This window comes from Nicotiana tabacum, chromosome 22 (genome assembly GCF_000715075.1).
Source record: "Nicotiana tabacum cultivar K326 chromosome 22, ASM71507v2, whole genome shotgun sequence".
Classification (NCBI taxonomy): Eukaryota; Viridiplantae; Streptophyta; class Magnoliopsida; order Solanales; family Solanaceae; genus Nicotiana; species Nicotiana tabacum.
Window position 1 is genome coordinate 158,404,220 of NC_134101.1, and position 19,211 is coordinate 158,423,430.

General features: G+C 37.3%; 1 protein-coding gene across 1 annotated transcript; it reads left to right on the forward strand.

The window, feature by feature from the left end:
• Positions 1–18,437: 18,437 nt before the first annotated feature.
• LOC142176131 (secreted RxLR effector protein 161-like) lies at positions 18,438–19,211 on the forward strand. The gene has a single exon (XM_075243206.1). The coding sequence runs from the start codon at positions 18,438–18,440 to the stop codon at positions 19,209–19,211; it is 774 nt and encodes a 257-aa protein (XP_075099307.1).

A 19,211-nucleotide genomic window follows, 5' to 3' on the forward strand; every position in this document is an offset into this window, starting at 1 on the left:
GTCTATGAATTCTCTGAGCAGCTCCGAATCTCCTTGCTTTATTTTGAAAATATCCTCTATTCTTTTTTCGACTTTTGAGCTCCCGAATGTGTTTTGATAAATGAATCTGTAAGCTCAGCAAAAGAATTTATAGAATTTTCGTGTAAAAGAGAATACCATGTTAATGCTCCCTTAGTGAGTGTTCACCGAATTTTTTGACCAATACTGATTCAATTTCTTGTTTGGTCAAGTCGTTTACCTTTACACCGGTTGTGAATGCAGTTACGTGATCTCGTGGATCAGTTGTTCCATCGTATTTTGGAATATCGGGCATCTTGAATTTCTTCGAAATTGGCAGAGAAGCAGCACTTGGCTTCGTTGTTGTGAATACTTGTCCATATCTATTCCTTTGATTACAGGCGGTACTCCAGGTATTTGCTCTATGCAGTCGCTTTGCTCCTTGAGCTGTTTCTGCAAAGTTAATACTAAATTTTGTAAATCAGAATTAACTGTGTTACCTGGTTCTCCATCACGAGACTCGTTGGGAGTTCCACCACTGCCTGAATTAACGAGTCCAGAACGAGGGTTTTCCAAAGTGTTGTTATTTGTAGTTGGTGTTGGGGGTACAACTGACAACTGGCTGGTAAAAGCCTGGAGAGCTTTGTTAACCTGTTGAGCAATTAATTTTTTAAGAGCTTCATCGATAGCTTGTTCATTTGCAACTCTGTCATTTTCATTTGATTCAGATCTGTTTGGAGTCCCCTCTCGTGATTGTCACTGAGATTGTTTTAGCGAAGGAGGTGGGGTTCTGTCATCTTGTTCGGTCAGTTGATGTTGTGGATCTTGGAGTGGTAAATTGTGTTGGTTATTGTTGTTGACATTCGACATGGTTATTCTTGATAAAAGAATTGATTTGGAAAGCAAATGATTATCAGATTCCCGGTAACGGAACCAATTTGTTTAACCAAAAATAGAGATTTCGGTCAAAGCTTGTTTATAGAAGAACACGGGTTATTGATAATCAAGTAAAAATAGGAATAATTGATGTAAAAAATAGCTGAATAGAAAAAAAAAGTAAATCAGTATATTCCAATAGTGTTTCATGTCCTTACAAATGTTCATTCATCACCTTTTATAGTTATTTCTAACTAATATGTTTTTCTCCTTTCATAATGGAGTCATTATGGACAATTAATGACATTTAATATAATGTTATAACAGACAATCGTAACTGTTCCAATACAGATTCTATAACATTTTCCATAATTAATGCCTATTTAATTACCAATAATACGTATCTATACCCCTTTTGCTATTTAGGTTCATTCTTCCGATGCCTTTTCAAAATATCAAGAAATTTGAGCATCTACCCCTTCTGGCTTTCTTGGATCTTTGCTCGTGCCTGCTAAAGCTCGTGCCTTTTCAACTATTCTTCGCCAACTGTCAGTCCTTTACCAATCCACGTGTCATGACATATCACCGCATAATTAATTCGATCTATTAACTTGATATTTCCCAATACAAAGCTATGACTTCTTTAAAAGCTATACTGGAGTGCTCATATTATACTATAATTAGGGGTCGTTTGGTTATGTTAGATAAAAATATTAATGGAAAAATATAGTATGAGATTGTATTTATCATATTTGGTTACGGATGTTAGCTAATGATGAGATAAAGTTTATACTAAAATAATTTAATTAATTGTCCCACATAGAAGATGGGATAACTAATCCCATGAAATACTCTAGTTTATCCCACGTGGTAACCAAATGATACCTAACTTTACACTCCATGGGGTCCACTGGAATTGCAAACAAGATTTTGCATGAATTGTTGGATGTTGGGTCTAAGTCATGGGTCGCTCTATGTCGGTAGACCCGACCCATTTTTTTATTGAAGGGATCAGATGAAATAGTGTAGTGGGGGCAGTTTTTATTGATAATTGTTGTTTGAATGCTCTTAAATATAAAAGTTCTGATCTTTGGCAAAGTGTGAGAAACGCAAGAAAGGAAAAAACAGAGAAGTAAGTTCTCTTCTCTTCTTCCACATTAACACATAAAAAGTCATTTAGTTTGTGGTAATTTTGCTTTGTTTCCAAGAGATTCAAAGTGGACTTTGGAGCAATTTTCTGGGTAGTAACTTCCACTCTGCTGCATTAACAGGTACATAAATCTTGTATTGATCTTGAAGTAATCCATGTCCCCGTTAATTATGTTTTGCTAACAATGGCATCAGAGCGCATGTTATTTGTTTTCAAGTCTAACACCGATTCTCTTGAAATACACCTTCGTTGTAAATCACTGTTAATTTCTTTTTGTCCGGAGAAGAAATAGGTACAGATTTCTAAAGTCAAAAGTAATAATAGCTATGAATAGCACTGCAATCCTTATATGACCATTAAAGTTGTGGGTTCTATTATCCTAGCCATGTGTTAGATGGCTTACTTTGTAAAAGATATATAAAGAGTACTCATATATAAGAGAATAACTTTTTTTTTTTGATGCAAATAAAAGAATAAATGATTTGGTACAATTATGATTAGTATCAGATGAATCGCGTGAAGCCTGTAGATTGATATTTTTAAAATAAATATTTTCTTTATACATGAGTCAAAAAGCAAGTATTGTTTGTCCTTGTTTGCTATGAGAAATGATGGCTCACTGAAAGTACTTTGAGAATATAAATAATTGCTTAATTTACTACTCTACTGTTAAGAGTTACACCATTTTAAGCTTGTTTAAAATTTTTGTTACTTCAATTATTTGAGAAGTGTACAAATATTTTCTGTAATTGATTCTATATATTGTTCTCTGTATGTGAATAGCCAACCAAGAGGTTGTGAGTTCGAGTCTCCCCAAGAGCAAGGTGGAAAGTTCTTGGAGGGAAGGATGCCGGGGGTCTATTTGGAAACAGCCTCTCTACCCCAGGGTAGGGGTAAGGTCTGCGTACATACTACCCTCCCCAGACCCCACTACGTGGGATTATACTGGGTTGTTGTTGTTGTTGTATGTGAATAGCCATGGTGCTGCATCACTAAATGATTTTTTGTTTGTTATTTTTATGTAAAAGCTTGAAGCCATGAATATGGTCTCTGTAAGGCAAAGTAATGTATTAAATTTACTTGTATGTTTGGATTAAATTTAAGATGTGAATTGTTTATTCACTTATTTGATCTTAATGAAGAATATTCTTTTTGGACCATAAGAAAAACATTGTTTATTAGAAGGGTCAAGTAATGTATTTGGAATATTGTACTTTTTTTTTTCAAAAAGTAATGATCTGAATAACTTCACTGTCTTCTTAGTATAAAACATTAGTTTAGTCTCAATCCCTCAATTGATATTCTTCTACAAGTAATTGTGATGTATGCTGTCACATTGAATGGTTGTAGCAATTCTTATTGTTTCCTTGTTCTTATTTCATACATAACTAAACATGGACAAGTTCGAATTACTCTAAATGGGAGTTCTCGAAGTCGAGAAAGGAGACAGCATAGAAGGATACGTCTTTGCAAGACTTATTTCTGTGATGATTCAGACTCGGAGCCTGAAGTCATTAGGAATATCCCAAGAGCGAGGTAAAATGAGTTAAGGGATCAAAGGGCTTAACGAAGGAAAGGAGAAAAGAAATTTAGGGAGTTTAAGGAATTTAAAATGGGCCCTGATGCTACCATTCCTGAACATGTACACATTTTTCAGTTAAAAAGAGTGGAATTGTCTAATTACTTAGAGATTACTGATTGGGAAGCATTATTATTTTAGCGAACTCTCTTCGAGAGCCTTGGGATGAAGTTTTAACTGAGATTTATCATGATATTTGGCCTAGTGCACCTTTCAGCGTATATGTGCAAGAGTTAGTGTCTGATTGGTGCATGTATGTCCAAGAAAACGTGTAAAATTATTATATATTTTATTTTAATAAAACTGAAATTATGTTGTTTGTCTCACTAGTTACATATATTATTTATTAGTTTATTTTGTAATGGATTGAGACTCGAAATAAAGTATACACTAAGAAATGACTTTAATATTTTAAAAATATTTAGATATAAGTGATGAATGAAAACGTAGTGACCTTTCGATTCTATACTAAATGTAGAATTAATATTATAATTAATTTGATTGAGTGTGTAATCACATACAAAAATTGGCTGCAATATGTATTGATGAGTTAAACTTATAATATTATCTCTAATACCAAACATGGTATCGAAAAGAAAGATTCTATGCACGTAAAAATATTGTAAGTTCAGTTGATGATGATCTCATCCACGAATGTGAGCAATATCTTACTATTCAAGCCATGTGGGCACATTTAAGAGAGGCATATAGTGGTACAACTGTGACTCGCCTTAGACAACTGAAAATCAGGTTTGATACGTACAAACAACGTCATGATCACAGTGTCAAGCAACACTTAAGGGTGATTTCAAACATGATTCCTCAAGTGAAAAGTGTTGGTCATGTTCTCTCCGATGAGCACCAGGTTCAGGTAGTGATCCGGTCTCTTCCCAATAATTGGAAATATTTAAAGGTTAACTTGACCCACAATGACATTATCAAAATTTTTGCTGATGTTGCCCGTCATGTAGAGCTTGAGGACGAGCAACTTGGTGCTGCTAAAGTTGTACCTAGTGCCTTTGTGGCAGAATCAAGTGGTACAAAGAGATCAAGTTTCAAGTGCAAGAGAAACTGAAAAAATGATGGAAAAGGCAAGGAGATCGGAGATGGATCCTCCAAGAAACGAAACAAGCCAAATTTCAAGAAAGGAAAACGGTTCTACAAGAAGAAAGACAAGAGCAAGATGAAGTGCTACAACTGCCAAGTTCCAGGATATTTTGCTCGTGAGTGCACTGAGCCAAAAAAGAAATTTCAAAAAGCATCTCTTAGTGCTATATATGTTTCTAGCACTGTTTTACCGACTGGATTTTATCCTGTGTGGATAGTAAACTCAGGAGCCACCAACTATATAAGCCGTGATAGAGAAGCGTTTATAGAGTTTCGTAGAGTTCCATCTGGATCAAAACATGTATATGTGGTAAATAATGCAAAGCTTGAAGTCAAAAGGATAGGCACTTGCAAAATGGACATACGTGGTGCCTAATCTTTGATGTTGCATGACGTCCTATATGTTCCAGATATTCGACGAAACTTAGTCCTATGTCTGTTCTTCTAGATATAGATTCACTTTGAACTTTGGTCGCAATGATCTTAGAATTACTCTAGATAATATTTTTTATGATTTTGGACATTGTTATGATGGTTTTCTTGTGTTAGATTGTTGTATACGGTAGAAATCGGGGCTACCGATTTTGTAGGCTCGAGAGTCACTTTAAGAGCGAGATCGAAATAGACTAGCAGCGAGCCCGATGGGAGGCTTCGAAGATTAAAGTATCCGATGAACATCGAGGCCGAACGTGACCGACCTCGAGATAACGCCGTTACGAGTTTGTAACAGAATGATCAATATTCTCGCCACGTCCTCAAGATCATGGCGTAAATTACGGAATAGATTTGTACGAGTTAGTACTAATCCGTACTAGGTGGTTAGACAGCTATCCCAATAAGATTCCTTACTATAAATAGAAATGTACCCTATTTTGGGTTCCCCTATTATATAAAGTGTTGATACCCAATTTTTTCCTATGTATTTTTATATACAAAATACTTTCAAAATAGCATGTACATACATATATAAGCATGCCCAAGAGTTTTGGTATTTTTCCTAATTTTTAAGATTTTAAAATCAATTTATTGTCTATTTTTAGCAATACAAAATCCAATAATTACTTCCAAAATCATCAATTTGGGTGAATAATTTATTTTATTTCCATATTTATACTAAAATATAGTTAAGGTGATTTTTGTATATTTTTACAAATTTATTTGGTATTTAAAAGACTAAATTGCATATAATTGCAATTATAGCCTACTTTAAGATTAATAATATTTTATAATTGTAAAATTGGGTCCAGTATTTTTAAATCAATATTTATATACTATTAATTGTTTCAGTACTTTTAATTTGCTTTTTAATATCATCTTCACTATTTTTTATAAAATAAAAAGGGCAATTGGCTATTTAATATTTAGCCCCATTTTTATTTCAATAACAACCCCATTACATTTCAATTGTAGCCCTTAAGTTAACTCAATTAAACCAGCCCAATTCCATTTGGACCCAACCCACGACCCAATTCCAAATGACCCGTCCGGTTCCTACTATTGATCTAGGCCGTTGATCATTTTGATCAACGGCCATAAACTACCCTTACCTTTTTAACCCCAAACGACTACCCTAATCCCTCATTTCCCATCTCTCAGCCTCCTTTGAAACCTCTCATCCCTCAAACTCTCTCAAACTCTCCGAAACCCTAGCCTCCTTCTACCCCTCTTCAACTACCACTCCACCGGAATCCATGGCTTCTCAGGCCACGGATGGTTGGTACTCACTCCCCTCCATTAGTAAACCATGGTTGTTCGAAGCTTCCAGACCTGACCTCGATGGTTCTCCTTCAGATTCTTCTCAGATCTGTAGGTCTATGGCTTCTCCGGCCATTACCCCGACATGTTCAAGCGATATGAGTCTTTTCGACTCAGGATCTGACTTTCCTCAAGACTTTTCTCATTTTTAGGTTTTCTCTGCAACTCTAAGCCATCTGAGGTTTTGTACTCACCTATTTTTTCTTAGATTTGTGATATGTCTGGGCTTTACTTGACATTTTAAAAAGGTTTTTCCCCAAATTTCTTTTTCAAAATCGCTCAATTTCAATTTTAGGGTTTCTGAAAAAGTTTCTTCAAATATCTTTCCGATTCTTTCTGTTCTTTATTCATGTGTGTTTACCTATGTTATACTCGTATGCTTTCTTTTCTACTATGCTTGAGTTTTCTCTCTTGTTTCCTTTCTGTTATGCAAGATTCTTCTACTTTTGTTGTTATTTCTGTACTCACATGTTAATCTGTGTTATGTTTTCCTTACTCTTCTACTATATGTGTTTACTGTGAGTTCTTTGATGTTGTTGGCTTTACTGGACTATGTTTGTGTTCTTACTAAGCATGATTCATCTGTTTTTGCCTAAGTTTGTATCACGTTTTCTTCTGAACTTGTTTAAGTTCTGAGTTTTTTTTCTCTCAAAACGTGTTCTCCATGCTCTTAACTGTGTATCGTGTCTGTTTGTTTCTCATAAGTCTTTGGAAAAGACTTTTGAGCCTCTATCGAGTGGCTTGCCTTCTCATCTCTATTGTTTGATTCATCTTGAAACCCAAGTATTCAGGGTTTTCTTTGGCAATTTTGATTTTTGTGTTTGAATTAGGGTTCCACTTTGGGACCCTGGACTCTCAGACTCATTATGAGTCTACAAACGGGACTTGCAACCTTTCTTGCTTATGATTCTGAACCTCTCTTTGATTAAACTCTCTTCTAAATAAACTTCTTGATTCACATGTTTGTATGCTTTTATATATGAGAACTCTTCTTTCAAAAGGTCTTTACCAACTAATTGATTGATTTCGAATTCCTTTTAATAAGTCCTGACTGATTGTTACTAATTTCCTTTAATTGAACCCTCTTTACCTATTCCTGACTTGGTTCATTCGAACTAAGCCTGTAATTTTGGTTTCATGGCTGTTTGATTGATTCCCTTGCCATATTTGGCACAAACCGTGTACCATTGATGGTTTTACTTAAATAACTTCTATGTATTTACCCCTTTTGTGCTACTTTGAAAGGTTTTAATTAAAATTTATTTCCTTAACTAGCTTTTACCTGTTGGAATCAGAATCCCTTAACCAAAGGGAGATTGATTTCAATGGTATTTCCTTGCCTTTCTTACTTATTTCTCTGCACTATAAAAGAGACTACCGTTCTGCACTTTTGAGAAAAACTTCGAGTTCAATACCTCGAACTTTTAGATCAATACTTTCAACTTACTTACACACTTTATTGCTTTGAGTTCAATACTCTTACAACATTTTGTTCTTTTCTGGGATCTTTTGGAACTTTTGCTTGCAACTTGACTTTTTCAAGACTACTTTTACTTGTTTGTTTTCCCTGAAACTGGTATGTTTCAATTTAGCTTTCCTGCCTCACCCCTATGTGTTTATTTACAGTTTCCTGCAATCCTGTTTACTTTGTTGTTCATGATTAATGTTAACTATGTGTGTTCTTTCCTTGCATCTGTTTTCTATTATGAATCCCTACCCCTATTCCCTTCTATGTGTTTGAGTTAAGGTTCATGGCCTGACAGTATCCAAATTACTGCCCAGGTCCAAACCTGATCCTCAATGGATCCTAAGTCCCAATTTTGGCTGACAGGCTGGTCGGGGATGTGCCAACACTCTTAAATTGCTGGGCATGACCACCAGCCTTCCATGGCCTTCCCTAATTCCCCTCTATTCACATACACTTACTCTTAGATTCTAAGTTCTGCCCCCCTCTTATGAGCCATGCTTTGGGACCCTGAGTTCCCTCTGAACTTGGACATTTGAGGGCTGACTCTTCCACACTGCACTATAATCTAATTCTGCAAAATGTGTTTGGGGTGTAAGCACTGCCCTGAGTCCCTTTAATACTCTTAAGAACTTTGACACATCCCGAATAAGAGAAAGGCTTTTGGAAAACGGATCCTGGAAGTTGGTTTATCTCATATTGCTAGACCTTGAGTCTGAATTAGGCTATTTGGTTGCAGCTGGAAGTTCTGATGTATTTCTTTTTGATTCATTCGGGTCTGTAATAATTTGTAATAATTATGGGGTTCCAGTGAAAAAGGGGAGGGTCATTTATGTATGCATATGGGTAGACAGCATGCTCATAGGGATTACTACTTAGAAATTCTGCATTTATGCATATCATATAGTACTCCTGCCTATAAGTCGTCTCATTATTACATTAGAAACCATGCCCATAAGTTTCTGCATATAGAAATTATGTATAAGTTTCTGCACTTATGCATTTAGAAATCCTGCCTATAAGTTATGCATTACACGTAGAAATCGTGCCTATAAGTTGTTTCATTACTGCATTAGAAACCATGCCTATAAGTTTCTGCATATAAAAATCATGACTATAGTTTTGTTTCTGCATTTCTGCATATTCATCTGTCGTTAGGCAAACAATCATAGGTTTAATAATAATAAACTTCATTCTAGATATCATGCTTATAGGGCTCCTGCACTTACATAATCGTTTTAAAATCAATAACGCTTAGAAATCATGCCTATAGGAGCAATCGTCTGAATCTGATTCGTCTATTTTATCTAAAATCAGTAGTAATGTTTGTTTAATATATGCAGATTTTAATTGGTTCTAAAATCAGTAACCCTTCTTTAAAATCAATATACTTCCACCTAGGTAAATAGTAGGTAATTGTTTAACCGTGTCAGTTTTAATAAATTGCAACCAGATAAGGCCTAATTCAGACTCCTCATCTGAGAAATATGTGATGAAGCAACATGTCCTAACGCTTTAAATTTAATTCAGACTATAACCAGTATTTGAAGTCATGCTAAATAATTTGCTCCTTTAAGTGAGGATGCCTGTTTGAGCCCTTAAACTGCTATTTGTTTCCCCTACTTACTTATGTGTTTTGTTTGTCGCATTAGAATTTTCTCCTTTTAAAACTCTGAAAAGCCGCAACCTCCCTCCCATTAGGACTAGTAGTCCCAAATGCCTCCGGGACTGATAGGATCGGGACGGGTAATAACATGCAATAAGTAACGACACTATTCCGCGTTTAATACCTTAACAGGGTGGGAAAGGGTAGATATGGACATGATGACCGGTGCGTTAATACTATGTGCGACCCCTCTTCTGAAGAGTGATTGATGGGTATTGCATTGATGTGATCCATATTGTTTGTAAACCTAAGACCCCTTCCCCTTTACTTGTTATCCCTTTTTTTAACTGTCCAGACTATTTGCTTAAGATTTCTGTTTTCTTTATCTTTCTTCAAACTTTCAATTCACTTGCAACATTATGTGTAAATCCCCTTCTATTTGAGACCTTTATTTGCTTACTTGTTAGTTAAAGTCACAATTGTAACATGGCCGGGAACCACACTAGTGGATCTTGGGAGGTGCCTAACATCTTCCCCTCGGGATAATTTCTAGCCCTTACCCGAACTCTGGTTTTCTAACTCAAACTCTTATTTAGTGTCCTAATGCACTTTAATCATTAGGTGGCATCTCTTCAACCCAAAAAACCCAATTCCCAAGAGGGAACGAGTTGTCCTCCCAAATGTCATGAACCCGATTTTGCTTTTAGAAAAAGGGGGCGCGACATAAAGGGGACCCCAATCATTTGTAACCATTATCTAATCATTGACAAAGAATATACTCTCTTACTTTTCTTGCTCATTGTTCATCAGAATTGTCCTTTAGCTTTATTATTCTTGCTTTATTGTTCCTGACCAACCTCGAGGCCGCTGAGCTCGAGGTCGATACTGCCTAGTAACACTGGTTTGATCTACTCATTTCTTTCATTTGTACATTATACTTCTTGATTATTGATTAGTATTGAACTAAATCACGTATCTTTAAAACCACAAATCAAACTTAATTATTACTCGTATTTTCAAGGTAAATAGATTGGCGCCCACCGTGGTGCTAAAGATAATAGTGGTTATTTCAGTACTGATTTTGATAACATACATTATTTTTACATTTGTTCTTGTCAAAGATTCTTTGTTTTCAGGTTAAAATATGTCAAACTCACAAAACGCGCCCGTGCACGGCGATGACGGTCTTGGATTTCATTGGGAAAACCAAAATGTAGCTGCTCCAAGAGCTAGTGTACCATTGATTAACCCTGGAGAAGTGCCAAATGTGGAACCCGTCGATGTTAGTTCACACATTGCTTTAAATGCGGATTTAGGAATAGACCCCGGGGGAAGTGTACGCAGGGAAGTCAGATCTGGTAGCCAAGGAACACAAGGTATAGGAGACGGGGGAATCAGCCTCCAAGTAATATTTGAGATTCTACAAGCTCAACATATTGCCATCACTCAACTTCAAAGTCAGAATAAAACTTCAATTGTGGTCAAATTGGGGAACACTCGACGTACTAAGCCGATGCCGGAGAGATCAAATAGTAATGGCTCGGGGACTGACCCCACAATTATGAGGATGCTCGAGGAACTCACCAAGAGAATCGAGTCCCGAGAGAAGAAGATTGAGGATAATGACAAAAAAGGGGAGACTTATAACTCCCGTGTTGATCAAATACCGGGGCACCCCCGATCTTAGAAGGACTAGATTCTAAAAGTTCGTGCAAAGACCCTTTCCCCCTAGTGCGGCTCTGAAGCCAATCCCCAAGAAGTTCTGTATGCCCGAGATTCTCGAAGTATAACGGTACGACCGATCCGAATAAACAAATCACCTCATATATGTGCACCATCAAAAGAAAAAACTTGGAAGATGACGAAATTGAATCCGTACTACTGAAGAAGTTTGGGGAGACTCTGTCCATGGGTGCCTTGATATGGTATCACAACTTACCCCCTAATTCTATTGATTCGTTCGCTATTCTTGCAGATTCTTTTGTAAAAGCACACAGCGGAGCCATTAAAATCGCAACAAGGAAGTCAGACCTTTTCAAGGTAAGGTAGAAAGATAACGAGATGCTCAGATAATTCGTATCTCGGTTTTAAGCAGAGAGAATGGATTTGCCTCCAGTCACTGATGACTGGGCTATTCAATCTTTCACTCAAGGTCTCAACACTCGGAGTTCTATAGCTTCACATCAGTTGAAGAAAAGTTTACTTGAGTACCTGGTTGTCACTTGGGCCGACGTACATAATCGGTACCAATCAAAGATTAGAGTCGAGGATGATCAACTGGGGACTCCTACGGGGTCCATTATCCTAGTAGGCCGATGGGTAGGATCAAAGGAGACGTCGATCGAGAGTTGAGGTCGAATAGAAATCAATATCAACCGTATAATGCAGACCGTAGAAGCAGCGAGTCTGGACAAAGCTTTGCACGAAATGAGAGGGGAAATAATCGACGTCAAAATTCACGGGGGCTTGATGCCGAGGAAGATCACGTTAAATATTCAACATTCGAATAAAGGTACAACCCCAGTCCAATCCTTTCTATTTTTTTGACCAACACTTACATGTTTTCGACAAGGATCGACACGAAGCTTTGGACCTTAAAGCACGCGTTGCACTCTTTTTCCCTTAGACTGGTTTTTGTCCCAAATAGGTTTTTCCGACGAGGTTTTTAACGAGGGAACCATTGTGTGTTAACTTATAGCAATTCAATGGTATCCGAGGTTTCCTACAATAAGCCTCGAGTATTGAAGGGCATTTCCTTAGAATGTCTACTTTGTTGCAAGGAAATCACATTAGGACATTGGGTCTCGATGGGAAAACATTGAAATGGGATGAACCGTGTCCGTATAGAATAGTCAAGCCCCGATGGCAAAACATGTACGCATGTATCAATTATTCGAAGAAGTATTCTTTCTATATCAAAATACTTTGTGTATCAAAGAAATTTGCTACTATACGCACATCATACTTGTGGTTCCACGAGAAACGGCTTAAGGGCCAAAACGCAAATACACCTCGAATACTCGAGGACTGTCATGGACAATCAATGCATTCGTGTATCTGAACTCGAATTTATAAGACCTCAAAGAGGCATCCCTCGACGCAAAGGCCAAGGCCATCATACTTGGGGACTAGCCTTTCAGACAAGTTCGAAAGGTTATTAGGAAACATGTCCAAGAGATATACCCGAAGGCTACGACCATATTAAAGGCTATGACCATATTAAAGGCTACAACCATATTAAAGACTATGGTCATATTAAAGACTACGGTCATATAAAAGGCTACGGCCGAAATAATGCGGCTCGGAGACGTCCGACTTCCGCCATAAATTAAAGGCCTTCAAATACTTTGAAAAACCGGTTAAACTCGGCTACCCTCGGCAAAAGCAAAAAGGGCTTCGATAAAATCATCCTTCGAATAATTTAAAGGCTTCGAAAAACCCTTAAAAGGTATTAACATGAACAGGTTCTGATCTATTGAACCCTCGAAAAACCCAACGGGTACAAAAAACACATGCTAAGGCATAAAAAACTTTTCACTAAGTCTTTTAGCCGAAAAGAGAAAAAAATTATTGTCGTCTTAGAGGCCAAATTGGCCCAAGTTAAAGAGCCTAAGAGCCGATCTAAAAGAGCCTAAGGGCCAATATTAAAAAGCCTAAGGGTTATTTTCATTTCGAGTTCGAGCAAGTACTCACTCGATTACTAAGCCCAAGGGCTACCCGAGTTCGAGAAAATTCTCACTCGGGGACTATCTATGAAGCCTAAGGGCTAACTCTATTTTGAGTTCAAGCAAGTCCTCACTCGATCATAAAAGCCCAAGAGCAATCTTAACCCAAGTTCAAGCAAACCCTCACTCAGGGTCTATCCATAAAGCCTATGGGCTAATTTTACTTCGAGTTCGAGAAAATCCCCACTCGGCTACAAAGCCTAAGGGCTATTTTCATTTCGAGTTCGAGAAAGTCCTCACTCGATCATAAAAGCCCAAAGGCTATATTAACCCGACTTCGAGCAAACCTTCACTCAAGGACTATCCATAAAGCCTATGGGCTAACTTTACTTTGAGTTCGAGCAAATCCTCACTCGGCTATAAAGCCTAAGGGCTATTTTCATTTCAAGTTCGAGCTGGTACTCACTTGACTACTAAGCCCAAGGGCTACCCAAGTTTGAGAAAATTATCACTCGGGGACTATCTTTCGAACCCAAGGGCCACCTCATTTCAAGTTCGAGCATGTCCTCACATGGCCAAGATATTTTCATTTCAAGTTCGAGCGTGTGATAACTAGGGATTCTAGTCTATTTTATGCTCCTTTTTGCTTAAGTTTTGGATTTAAAGTGTGTACAAGTATTCCTAAAAGCTAACTTATTGTGCTTGCTTGCAGTGTTTGGTCAAAAAGAGACAAAAAAGTCAAAACTAGCTCAAAAAGGAGTGAAACCTGTACAAGTCAAAGCTGAGGCAACTGAGCGCTGCAGCGAAAAATCAATCGCGAACGCGGAGGATCCACCATTAAGGCGGTCTTGATCTCGCGGTCTGCAGTGGCAAAGATCAGAGAGTTTTCATTTGGGGGTTTTCAAGTCACCGCTGATCGCGGTGATTTTATGCGGTAGCGGTGCCTCCACCATGACATCGGTCCTTTTACCACGGCCAACGGAAAAGAGATTCAGAGAGCCTGAAGTTGAGCTAAAAGTTGAAGACCGTGGTCCGCGCTTGATTTCATGCGGCCACGGTAGCCTCACTGCTGCAGCGGTCCATTTTCCGCTATTAGTGGTACCTCCGTCAGGGGCATTTTTGTTCGGAAAATTTAGCTGTGTATAAATACTTCTTTTTTAGATTTTTAGGTCATCTTTGTTTAGCTGAGCACGTGAACGCCGTCTTTTAGCCTTTTTGAGTAATTTTGTAGCTTGTTTAGCAATTAGTCTTAGATTCTTAACTTTTAATTACCTTTTATGACTTCTATTTCATCTCAATCTATGATTTCTTCTTTAATTATGAGTAGCTAAACTCATTAGCTAGGGTTGTGGATAAACCCTAGTGTGAGTATTTAATGGGTCTCCTATTTTTGGCTTAGATGTTTATGGGTGATTGATATTTGGCCTGATTTGTACTTTTTATGTTGAATTGGTGGTTGCAAACATTAATTTGTACCTTTTTGACATAGGTTCTTCTTGAGAAAGAGAGCTTAAGTCTAGGAAATTCAGGCCAACAAGGAATTGGGTGTATTCAAGAGATTGATAGCCCCAATTAAAGGGTTAAACCTAGAGATAGTAATACCCGACTTGAGCCAACTTTGCTTGAACAAATTGAACACCCAATTGGGCTTGAGAAAGCCAATTAGGGCAAAGTCACTCAAACTACCGAGAGGTATAGCGTGAGTAGCTTCGTGCATTGGCTATATCACGATCCCAACTATAACATTATTGCCCTAAGTTTTAGATCTCGTTAGATACTCACCTAGGAGTAAGTCACTTCCTTAGTGCCTTTTTACCCATTTAGAAAATCCTACAAAATATCTACTTAGCTTAATTTTGTGCATTATTAGTATTAAATTAGAAGTAGCAAACAAACAAAGAATGGTTGGAAGTGCAATTAAGAACACTGCACATTGCTAGATTAGATAGGAATCCAACTCCAAACATATCTTAGCTCTATGTGGATTCGATCCCGGCCTTTTCGGGTAAAAGCTGCATCGACTGCTCTTGCCACTCTATAGTGGTGTAGGGTTGGACCCGATCAGCATGCACTCACTCAACTATCAAGCCCAAAGGCTACCTTACCTCATCGACTATTGAGCCTAAGAGCTGCTCAAACTCAAGTTCGAATGGTCTTTCGGGGACCATTGATCAGAAACATTCGAGGGAGGAACTTATTGTCAGTCATTACCATCTCAAACTTTGGACATTCAAAAGGAATTTTACGATAAGGCGCTTTGACCCGCACAAAAGGGTAACAGATTCAGAAGCCATGGAAGAAAAAAGGTTTTGTTTAAACCTTTTTACAATAGCTATAGGTCATGATCAAGAGTTCCTCTCAAGGTCCGATTAGCCACAAAAGCAAAAAATTACTAAGAGCACGAAACCTAAGCAGCACGGTCCTTAGAGGCAGACGTGTCTTCACCCTCAAAATCTTCCCAGTCACTGGACTCGGTAAAAGTTCTCGGAGTTTTCCTCGGTAAAGGCCAACTTCCAAGCTTTCGTTTCCTCAGTCGTTTATATCACGATGATGATGTCGTGGCAAATCGGGGTAAAGATCAAGGCCTCAATTCGTTTCTTGGTGTTATACTCTAAGAAACGCGAGGATTATCTGTATACGGTAGAAATCAGGGCTATCCGATTTCGTGGGCTCGAGGGTCACTACAAGAGAGAGATCGAAATAGACTAGGAGCGAGCCCGATGGGAGGCTTCGAAGATCAAAGTGTCCGATGAACATCAAGGTTAAACGTGACTGGCCTCGAGATAATACTGTTACAAGTTTGTAACAGTATGAGCAAGATTCCTACCACGTCCCCAAGATCATGGCGTAAATTCTGGAGTAGATTTGTACGAGTTAGTACTAATTCGTACTAGGCGATTAGACAGATGTCCCAATAAGATTTCTTACTGTAAATAGAAATGTACCTTATTTTGGGTTCCCCTGTTATATAAAAGGGACCCCAATCATTTTTGACCATTATCTAATCATTGGCAAATAATATACTCTCTTACTTTTTTTGCTCATTGTTCATCAGAATTGTCCTTTAGCTTTATTATTCTTGACCAACCTTGAGGCCGCTGAGCTCGAGGTCGATACTGCCTAGTAACACTGGTTTGATCTACTCATTTCTTTCATTTATACATTATACTTCTTGATTATTGATTAGTATTGAACTAAATCACGTATCTTTAAAACTGCAAATCAAATTTAATTATTACTCGTATTTTCGAGGTAAACAATTGTAATCCTTCTACGTATAACTACAATGTTGATCGTTATGTTATGGCATGTTATTCTAATAATAATGGTGACATGACATGCAAGATTAGGTCACATAGGGTAGGATCGAATGAATAGATTGGCTAAGGAAGGGCATTTCGGTTCTTTCTCCAAAATTGAAATGCCAATTTGTGAAAATTGTCTTGCCAAAAAGATTACACGTAAACCATTTGGAAAGGCGAAGACTGAGTTTCTATTACAATTAATCCATTCGGATATCTCTGGTCCAATGAATGTGAGGGCTAGGTCTGATGCTTTATATTTCATTACATTCATTGATGATTTCACGCCCTTTGGTTATGTCTATTTGATTTCTCATAAATCTGGAGCACTTGAATGCTTTAAAAAAATATTTGAATGAAGTTGAGAATCAATTAGACAAAAGGATTAAGACCTTAAGAACCGATAGAGGGCGTGAATATCTATGAAAAGAATTTGACGAATTATGTAACGAAAAGGCTTCACCAGACAATTAACTATTCCTTACATACCTCAGCAAAATAGTGTAGTAGAAAGGAGGAATAGAACACTATTGGACATGATAAGGTCCATGATGGCGCAGACAAATTTACTTATCTCCTTTTGGAAAGATGCGTTATTGACTGCAACCTACATATTGAAGAAAGTGCCTTCTAAATCAGTTTCTTTCACTCCTTATGAGCTTTGGATTGGTCATAAATCAAATTTTAATGATTTATGACCTTGGGGTTGTTTTGCACATGTAAAAGATTCTTTTAGCTAGTTTGGAAAATTAGGTCGAAAAGGCAAAAAATATATCTTTATAAGATATTCAGAACACTCCAAAGGGTATGTGTTTATTGGTGAATTAGAGGATGGACGTGATGATATTGAATCACGAGATGTCACATTTTTGAAAAATAATTTTCCAAAGAAGGGAGAGGTAAATAATGGAGAGCCTCTTTATGAAATGCTGAACTTAGATAGTTAGCAAGTGTCTTCTGACATGATTGATAATCAAATCGATCAAAATCTTGTTCTTGATTCGAGTGGGAGTGGGAGTTCTCAATCCCAAGATCCTTCTGATATCTGAATTTCAACTACGAAAGTGTACCAGAAAAAATATACCTAAACATACTTATGAGATTGAAGATTACGTTTTCTTAGTATCTCCCACAGAAATGGATGAGCCAAAGTCTGCAACAGAGGCTTTATCAAGCCTTGAAAAAGATGAGTGGATGAAAGCAATGAAAGAAAAATTAAAGTCCATGAAAACCAACAAAGTCTATGATCTAGTTGACCTTCCACCTGGGTGTAGAGCTTTTGGGAACAAATGAGTTCTCAAAGTTAAACTCAAAGAGGATGGTTCAATAGAAAGATACAAGGCACGATTAGCGGCAAAAGGCTTTACTCAAGAAGCTGGAATAGATTATGAAGAAACATTTTCACCAGTTGTGAAGTTTACCTCAATTTGCTTACTTTTGGCTATTATTGCACGTTTGGGGTTTGGAATCACACCAAATGGATGTGAAGACAGCTTTTCTCAATGGAGAACTAAACGAGGAAATCTATATAGAACAACCAGTAGGCTTTATAATTAAAGGCCAAGAAAATAAGGTTTGTAAATTCAAAAGATATATTTATGGCCTGAAGAAATCTTCAAGGTAATGGTATTTGAGATTTCACAAGGAGGTGATCTTGTACGATTTCACTATGATCAATAAAGATCATTGTATTTATGTGAAGGAGTCCAATGGGATGTTTCTAATTCTTTCTCTTTACGTGGATGATATCTTATTGGCCAAAAATAATTTGGAGTATTCGAAAGCTATAAAGTCACGGGTTTCAATGTTATTTGATATGAAAGATATGAGTGAGACAAACTATATTCTTGGAGTTAAGATCCAAAGAAACCGCTCCAAAAAGTTATTGATCTATCTCAAGAAACTTATATAAAGAAAATCTTGGAGCGTTTTCGCATGGATAGTTGCAAATATATGGATACTCCAATAGCCAGAGGTGAAACTTTAAGTCTTGTAATGTTTTCCAAGAATGAAAATGAAAAGGAAGACATGTCTCGAGTTCCGTATTCAAGTGCTGTCGGGAGCTTGATGTACGCTATGATGTATACTCGTTCGGACATTTGTTATGTTATATGTCTGGTTAGTAGGTATCAATCCAATCCTGGAAGAGAACATCAGAAAGTTTTGAAGAGAATTTTCAGATACTTGAAGGGAACTACTGAGTATTCACTATGTAATAGTGGAAATGATTTATACTTGAGAGGATATACAGATGCTGATTGGGCTAGTGACCGTAATGATAGAAAATCAACATTCGGTTATACTTTCTTACTTAATAGTGGTGCTATTTCATGGAAAAGAAAGAAACAAACCTGTACAGCCCTTTCGACGATGGAAGCTGAGTTCGTGGCTTGTGCGCCTACAGTACAAGAAGCTATTTGGTTGAAGAGATTCTTTGAGCATTTGGATATTACACAGAACTCTCAGGGTCCCATGACTCTATATTGTGATAGTCAAGCAGCTATTGCATACATAAAAGATCCTAATTATCACAGCAAGACCAAATACATTGACATCAAGTATAACTTTGTAAGAGACATGGTAGCAATTGGGGAGATAAATTTACAGTACATTCCTACGCGAAATATGATAGTTGATTCTTTTACAAAAACGATATCTAGAGACATGTTTGAGAAACATGTTATGGCTCTAGGTTTGCGAATGGTATGA